Here is a 6,905-nt window from a genome sequence, read left to right on the forward strand (position 1 = left end):
AGCAGCGGGTCCAGTTCACAGACAAGAACACACATCACTGACAGACTCCTGCCGACCGAACCCCCTCTCCCCCAGCCCGTCCGGAACCGAACAGGCTGCTGCTACCCTGCCTGCCTGCCAGCCTGCCTGCCTACTAGCGGGCTAGCTCAGGCTAGCCTCGGCAGCCTCCACCTCCTCCAACCCTCTGCTTCCTCTTTCACTATCGCTCAGTAGGCTCAGACGAACCGAGCCGCTGCTGATGGACCGGGCCGGGCCGGACGGTTCGCCTCGGGCTGCTCACCTCTGGCTATCAGGGCGCATGCTCCTGGTTCGCTCATCAGAAATAATGTTAGCCCGCAGGTAGCCGCCGTTAGCCTGTGTTTAGCCGTGCAGCTAGCCGTCCGCTTCCTCCTTCCTTTCTCCGCAAGGCTGCTGCCCTCACACGCGCTCCATGCTGGCGGCTCGTTTCCGCCCAGTCTCTGCGGCTCCGGGACGAGCTGCTGCTTGACTGCCGCCGGGCGTGCTCTCCTGGGCGGGCTGACGGTGGTAGCTGTGGCCGGCTGAAGGGCGCTTTGCTGTTGGAGGAGTCTTGCCCATTCACTGCTCTCGCTCTCTCTCTCTCTCTCTCTCTCTCTCTCGCTCTCTCTCTCGCGCTCTCTCTCTCCCTCTCAGTGTGAGTGCAGCTCTCTCACCCCTCCGCTCCGCACGTTACAACGTGTTCTTCTTCTCTTGTCCCCGCGGGGCTCAGCGCTTCCCGCACGGCTGCACCGCACCGCGGCCCGCAGCTTCACCCGCCGCTGCAGGGCTGATTCCCGGGGAGCTCATCGACCCTCTGGCCGGCTGCGGGGCTTTTGTTCGGCTCTATTGTGTGTGTTGCGCGACTCGTGCGGGGCTCGCTCAGTGCGGTGCTCCGTCCCCTCGTGCATCGGTCGCATCACGCAGGTGACCAGACCACGGCCGTCGCTTCTCAGAGGGGGGGCGGGGGGGCGGAGGGGAGGAGCGGGAGGGGTGGGGTGGGTGTTGAGGGGCGGGGGGGCGGGGATAAATAAATAAATAAAGGTTGTAAATAAAATATGGGCTGCGAAAACATGCACGCCCCGCCTCTGCGTGGTGACGTCACGTCAGGCGCAATCGCCTCCAGGAAGTTGCAGCGCTGCTGCCCACGGAGCCCCAGGGGAGCGAGGATCAGCTGATAGAATGAAATAAACAACAGTGATAAAGTTGCATACACACACAGTCTTCCATCTGCTGGTGACAGAACCAGAACCAGAACCAGAACCAGAACTCTGCTGGTTCCTTCTCTCACCCTCAGCTGAGGAGCATCCTGCAGCATCTGGCCAGCTGCTGTCCACTCCACACAATCAACACAATGTTGTGTAGCATCCGCAGTGTGGGACAGGGACATAAAGTAGTGAGACAGCCGTGAGCCCAACACACACACACACACACACACACACACACACACACACACACACACCTCAACAAGTGCAGCTTTACATGTTACTTCAGACCCGCGACTGGCTACGTCGCGACTGAAGTGCCGCCCAAGAGAGTCCAGGCTCCTCCTCCTCCCTGCTAGTTAGCAGCAGGCTAAGCTAGCAGACTAGCGGCTCCTCAGTGTGATTAGGAGAGACGCACCGGCTCCATCAACACCGCGGTGCTGTGAGGACACGAACCCCTCTGTCTGTCTATCTGTCAGCAGCCAGCACCACACCACACGGAGACACAAAAGAGACGTCCGGTACCGGCCGCCGCTTGTCCAGCGTGTGAAGATGATTAAGCTCTTTTCCCTAAAGCAGCAGAAGAAAGAAGAGGAATCTGCTGGAGGAAACAGGACAGGAACCGGGGGGAAGAAGGCTAGCGCGGCCCAGCTACGGATACAGAAAGGTAAAGAGACCCGAACCGGACCCGGAACCGGACCCGGACTGCTCTCCGCTGGTAGTCACCGCGGAGCTCCGATCGATTCGAGGGGACCCGGAGCGGCTGCCGGGGACGGGTAGACTTTGTAAGGGGTTGGTTGTTGTTATTGACGGGCTAGCGGCTAGCGCTAGCATGGAGCTGGGCTAGCTGGTCGCTGTTTGAAAACAACAAGGCAGGGAGCGGGTCAGCCCGGCGGGTCAGCCCGGGCTGGGGGTGGTTAGCACGGTTAGCTCAGTGTGGACACACACCGCTCCTGCTTTAACGTCGTGTCCACTCGATAACCGGCTGACACGGCTCCGTCTAGCCGCTCTCTGCGGCTGGTGCCTCGGAGGAGCTCGGCTAGCGGCGGTGTAGCCGCCGGCTAACCTGCTGTGTCAGCTGCCCGGTGGACGAAGACTGTCTGTCTGCCTGTCCGTCTGTCTGCCTGTCTGTCCCCCTGTCGGTCTGTCGGTCTGTCTGGGGGGGGGGGCTTCACTCAGTGCAGCGACGCGAGTGTTGTTGTTGCGCACCTGGTGAGCCGACAGGTGAGCAAGGTGTGGAGCTTCTTCCTCCTCACTGAGCAGCAGGACCGCCACGCACCTGCCAGCACCTCCTCCTCCTCCTCCTCCTCCTCCTCCTCACAGTCCCCAGCACCCAGTCGCAGGGGTCAGAGGGCGCGCGCGCACACACACACACACACACACACACACACACACACACTGTTTACTGTCTGTGTGTCCTCCAGACATCAATGAGCTCAACCTGCCAAAGACCTGTGAGATCAACTTCCCCGACGACGATGACCTGCTGAACTTCAGACTCATCATCTACCCAGACGAGGTGCGTTGTTGTTGTTGTTGTTGTTGTTTGTTTTAGACAGGTGCACTTCATGTCAGATGGTCAGCTTGTTCTGTTAGCTTCAATTGCCTCACTCAGGTGCAATGCTAGGAAAGGTTATGGAAGCAGCTAGCAGCGATGTTAAAACTGTGTGTGTGTGTGTGTGTGTGTGTGTGTGTGTGTGTGTGTGTGTGTGTGTGTGTGTGTGTGTGTGTCCGTCCCCACAGGGCTTTTACAAAAATGGGAAGTTTGTCTTCAGCTTTAAGGTGAGGAACACCTGCATGGACGCAGCCGCCGCCTCAGACCCTCAGACCTCCATCCTCCCCAGTGTGTGTGTGTGTGTGTGTGTCTGACTCTCTCTCTGTGTGTGCTGCAGGTAGGGCAGGGCTACCCCCACGACCCCCCCAAGGTCAAGTGCGACACCATGGTGTATCACCCCAACATCGACCTGGAAGGAAACGTCTGCCTAAACATCTTGAGGTCAGCAGGCTGCCACTCAGCTGTGCAATGCATGCTGGGAAGCTGTGTGTGTGTGTGTGTGTGTGTGTGTGTGTGTGTGTGTGTGTGTGTGTGTGTGTGTGTGTGTGTGTGTGTGTGTGTGTGTGTGTGTGTGTGTATCCCCCCCCAATCACCCACTGGCTCCCCCTGCAGGCGCTTCTATGTAAACACAAAAGAAAACAACGCTCGCCCTTTTCTACCTTGGGGTCGGCGCAATTGCAATGCATGATGGGATATATTGCTGTGCTAGCGGCTGCACACTACTCTGAGCAATGCATTGTGGGATGTATTGAGTGGAGTGTGTCGTGCAGGGGTGGGCAAGCCTTTTGACAGAGGGGCCGATAAACCTGTCGCTGTGATGTGACTGGAAGAAGAAGCAGAGCTGCAACCAAGTCAGAGTCTGTGGAGCCCCACCAGAACCACCCAGAACCACCAGGGTGTTTAGCTCCTAGAACCACCCAGAACCACCAGGGTGTTTAGCTCTTAGAACCATTCAGAACCACCCAGAACCACCAGGGTGTTGAGCTCTTTATTGAGATGACTCTACAAACATGGAGGAGATGCAGCAGTTTGATGACTGACTCACTGACTGACTGTTGATATCATTGCTTCCAGTATCGGAGGGCCGTATTAAAAAGCTTAACAGGCTGCATATGGCCCCCGGGCCATAGTTTGCCCCGTCTGATGTTGTTAATACCTGTATAGTGACAGTAGGGGGTCATGGAGGACACGGTGTGTGTGTGTGTGTGTGTGTGTGTGTGTGTGTGTGTGTGTGTGTGTGTGTGTGTGTGTGTGTGTGTGTGTGTGTGTGTGTGTGTGTGTTGCTGACATGGTGTGTGTGTGTGTGTGTGTGTGTGTGTGCAGGGAGGACTGGAAGCCCGTGTTGACAATAAACTCCATCATCTACGGCCTGCAGTACCTCTTCCTAGTAAGTGGGCTTCCTCTTTGTGATGAGAGCAGGTCATGTGACTGGCGTGCTGAACTCCCCCTCCCCCCCTTCCTCCCACCCCCCAGGAGCCAAACCCCGAGGACCCCCTGAACAAGGAGGCGGCGGAGGTGCTGCAGACGAACCGGCGGCTCTTTGAGCAGAACGTCAACCGCTCGCTGAAGGGCGGCTACGTGGGCGCCACCTACTTCGAGAGGTGTCTGAAGTAGCTCCGCCCACCCCCACTCTCCACTCCCCCTCCTCCTCCTAACACACACACACACACACACACACACACACTCCCCACCCCTCCCTACCTCCTGCGTCGGCAACAGGAAGCGTCACGAGACGGTGGCCCCTCCCCCTCTGGCGCCCCCCTCCCTCCCCCCACCCTCACCCTCACCCCCTCCCACCATGGTTTTTTTTTCCTCAGTTTTCTCTCCCATGATGCAGCACTCGACTGTCAGAACAACCACAACCAGAACTGGACTTGAGCCGGTAGTGGGAGGGGCCGGGGGGAGGGGGAGGGGTTGGGGGAGGAGTCAGTGAATGTTGTTGCTTCAGACGTCACGTCACTGATGATGGCGATGAAGAGGAGGATGATGATGATGATGCCCATATGTTTTTTTTCCCCTTTTTTAATTTTCGCAACAGTAGGAGGAGTTTTGCATCAGCGTGGGGCGGGGCTCTAGAGTCTGGGCGGGGGGGTGTTGGCCAATAGGCTCCTCCCCCCGCCCAAGGTCACGCCTTAAGAGCAGGGGGGTGGTGAGGGGACTGGGGGGGGCTTTAGGCCCAGTCACAACAGTTGGTCATGTGACTATTGATGGGAGTGGTTTTAGCATCGGGGGGTTATTTTATGGTAGGGGGGGTGGGGGGCGGGGCTAAAGTGTTTGGACTCTTGTGTATATGAAACCCCAACTGTTCACACTGACTGCAATATGATTTATGTTATTAAAGGAGAACTTGAACGGCTTCCTGTCTGCTTTATCACACACACACACACACACACACACACACACACACACACACACACAGTGAGTTTTAGCATCGCTGCTAGCCAATTTCATTTCAGCTCAGGGGGGCTATGGAAACAGCTGAGCCTCCATAGCTGAAATGCTAAGCTAATAGAAGGTGCTAAGCTATCCAAAGCTAATGGAAGAAGCAGATACTGACAGGAAGTGCATGACTGCTAGCCGCTTCCAGAGCCTCTTTTAGCTGAAATGCTAAGCTAATACTAGGTGCTAAGCTAACCAACGCAACCAGAAAAAGCTGATCCTCTGACGGGAAGTGCACCCATTTAGAACAGGGCGCACACACACGTTCAAGTTCTGGATCTTTATTGAGAGCCGGAGGTGGGCGGGGCCAACTCATCGAATCACTACGCTGATGATCACATCATTGACAAATTCATCGTGCTCGTTCATTTTTGTTTCATCGTTCAACTTTTATTGATCACATTTTTACATATAAATTAAAAGTGATAGCCTGTGATTGGCTGCGGCTCCCCGGGGGTCAGGTGACCCGGTCAGGTGACTGGGTCACGCCATGTTGTGCTGGGCTGTGAGCAGGACCAGGGGAACCTCCTTGTCCCCGGTACCCAGCAGAGGGAACATCTTCTCGGTGAACTCCTGCTGGGCGTTGAAGCTGTAGATCTCCGAGCCGGACTTGACGTTGTAGAAGGTCACCTGACCCTCGTCCACGTCCAGGAACACGCCCACCTGCCGCAGCTTGGCGGAGCTCTTCACCTGCAGGAGGAGGAGGAGGAGGAGGAGGTGTTGGACTGACGTCTGGACAGACAAGCTGACGAGTGGAGGAACTGCTCCACCTGGTGGTCACCTTGGTCAGAGGGGGTGCCGTCAGCGCTCGCAGGTGGCTGCTGCTCCACCAGAGGGCGTAGTAGCCGCAGGACGGACTCATGTCAAACAGGCCCTTCCTCTGGGCCGACTCACTGACCACGCCCAGCTTCCAGTCCTTGTTCTCACCCACAAAGACCTGCAGCAGGAGACACCGCAGTCAGGGTGGGCTCAGTGAGGAACCAGGGGAACCAGGGGAACCAGGGGAAGAAGAGGAACCAGGGGAACCAGAGGAACCAGAGGAAGAAGAGGAACCAGGGGAACCAGGGGAACCAGAGGAACCAGAGGAACCAGGGGGACTACAGTGGGCAAACTATGGCCTGGGGGCCGTATGTATCCCGTTAAACTTTTTAATCCGGCCGGCTGAACTTGAAGCAATGATATCAACATTTAGTCATCAAACAGCTGCACCTCCTCCATGGTTCCAGTGTTCCCACTGTCATTTCAATAAAGAGCTAGACACCCTGGTGGTTCTAGATGGTTCTAAGAGCTAGACACCCTGGTGGTTCCGGGTGGATCTGGATGGTTCAAATGAACCAACCCCACACAGGCCCTATTTGAACCAGAGGAACCACTGGGACTAGATGAGCCGGTGGTACCAGTCCCACCGGCGGGGCCCTGACCTCCCAGTAGTGGCATCCGGTGCTGAAGGCCTCCTTGGCCACCACGCAGGACCAGACGTCGAAGCGCTGCGAGCTGTTCCTGAAGAACTGCAGCTTCTCCCCTCGCTTGACCTGCTTGCGGTCCTCCGACAGGATGAGGAAGGGGTAGGCGGTCACCGGGTTCAGGGTCACGTCCGCTGGAGAGAGCCCACACACCTGGGCTGTCAATCAATCTGTAGAGGCTCCGCCCAGGAAGCTGCTGAGGGACTCACCCATGTAGAGTCGAGCCTTCTTGTGTCCTGGGGGGGAGGA

At 57.1% G+C, this 6,905-nt stretch overlaps 3 protein-coding genes and 1 long non-coding RNA gene across 7 annotated transcripts in view; 2 read left to right on the plus strand and 2 right to left on the minus strand.

Annotated features, from left to right (window-relative positions):
- fbxl19 (F-box and leucine rich repeat protein 19) overlaps positions 1-992 on the minus strand; it is a 10,554-nt gene extending 9,562 nt beyond the window's left edge. Inside the window, exon 1 of one of the 3 annotated variants that reach the window (XM_076015318.1) lies at positions 672-992. The gene's annotated coding sequence lies outside the window, so the exon portion shown is untranslated. Of the gene's footprint in view, positions 1-280 lie in introns of all 3 variants that reach the window. The other 2 variants (XM_076015317.1, XM_076015320.1) reach the window with 2 other exon arrangements.
- btr30 (bloodthirsty-related gene family, member 30) overlaps positions 1-6,905 on the minus strand; it is a 23,871-nt gene that overhangs the window by 13,081 nt on the left and 3,885 nt on the right. The window contains exons 9-12 of one of the 2 annotated variants that reach the window (XM_076015344.1): positions 6,866-6,892; positions 6,615-6,790; positions 5,975-6,130; positions 5,562-5,883 (exon numbers count right to left, since the gene is read on the minus strand). In XM_076015344.1, the coding sequence (XP_075871459.1) occupies positions 5,677-5,883; positions 5,975-6,130; positions 6,615-6,790; positions 6,866-6,892 (566 nt within the window). In that variant the 3' untranslated portion in view covers positions 5,562-5,676. Of the gene's footprint in view, positions 1-5,561; positions 5,884-5,974; positions 6,131-6,489; positions 6,791-6,865; positions 6,893-6,905 lie in introns of those variants that run through there. The other variant, XM_076015345.1, reaches the window with a different exon arrangement.
- On the plus strand, positions 1,560-5,110 carry ube2m (ubiquitin conjugating enzyme E2 M). The gene is made up of 6 exons (XM_076015369.1): positions 1,560-1,866; positions 2,624-2,718; positions 2,943-2,981; positions 3,092-3,195; positions 4,078-4,141; positions 4,228-5,110. The coding sequence occupies exons 1-6, from the start codon at positions 1,752-1,754 to the stop codon at positions 4,366-4,368; spliced, it is 558 nt and encodes a 185-aa protein (XP_075871484.1). The 5' UTR covers positions 1,560-1,751; the 3' UTR covers positions 4,369-5,110.
- Positions 6,048-6,905, plus strand: part of LOC142881226 (uncharacterized) — a 40,658-nt gene continuing 39,800 nt past the window's right edge. Inside the window, exons 1-2 of the long non-coding RNA XR_012925530.1 lie at positions 6,048-6,165; positions 6,238-6,384. This is a non-coding gene — a long non-coding RNA (uncharacterized LOC142881226). The remainder of the gene's footprint in view (positions 6,166-6,237; positions 6,385-6,905) is intronic.

This window comes from Nelusetta ayraudi, unplaced genomic scaffold (assembly GCF_046127955.1).
Source record: "Nelusetta ayraudi isolate G7.1 ecotype Tasmania unplaced genomic scaffold, CSIRO-AGI_Nayr_v1 ptg000186l, whole genome shotgun sequence".
Taxonomy (NCBI): Eukaryota; Metazoa; Chordata; class Actinopteri; order Tetraodontiformes; family Monacanthidae; genus Nelusetta; species Nelusetta ayraudi.

Bases quoted from the DNA above. Each gene is read 5' to 3' on its own strand.
- ube2m (XM_076015369.1), top strand. From the start codon at position 1,752: ATGATTAAGCTCTTTTCCCTAAAGCAGCAGAAGAAAGAAGAGGAATCT. The intron at 3,196-4,077 runs GTCAGCAGGCTG...GTGTGTGTGCAG, and splicing joins GTCTGCCTAAACATCTTGAG to GGAGGACTGGAAGCCCGTGT. The intron at 4,142-4,227 runs GTAAGTGGGCTT...CCCACCCCCCAG, and splicing joins GCCTGCAGTACCTCTTCCTA to GAGCCAAACCCCGAGGACCC.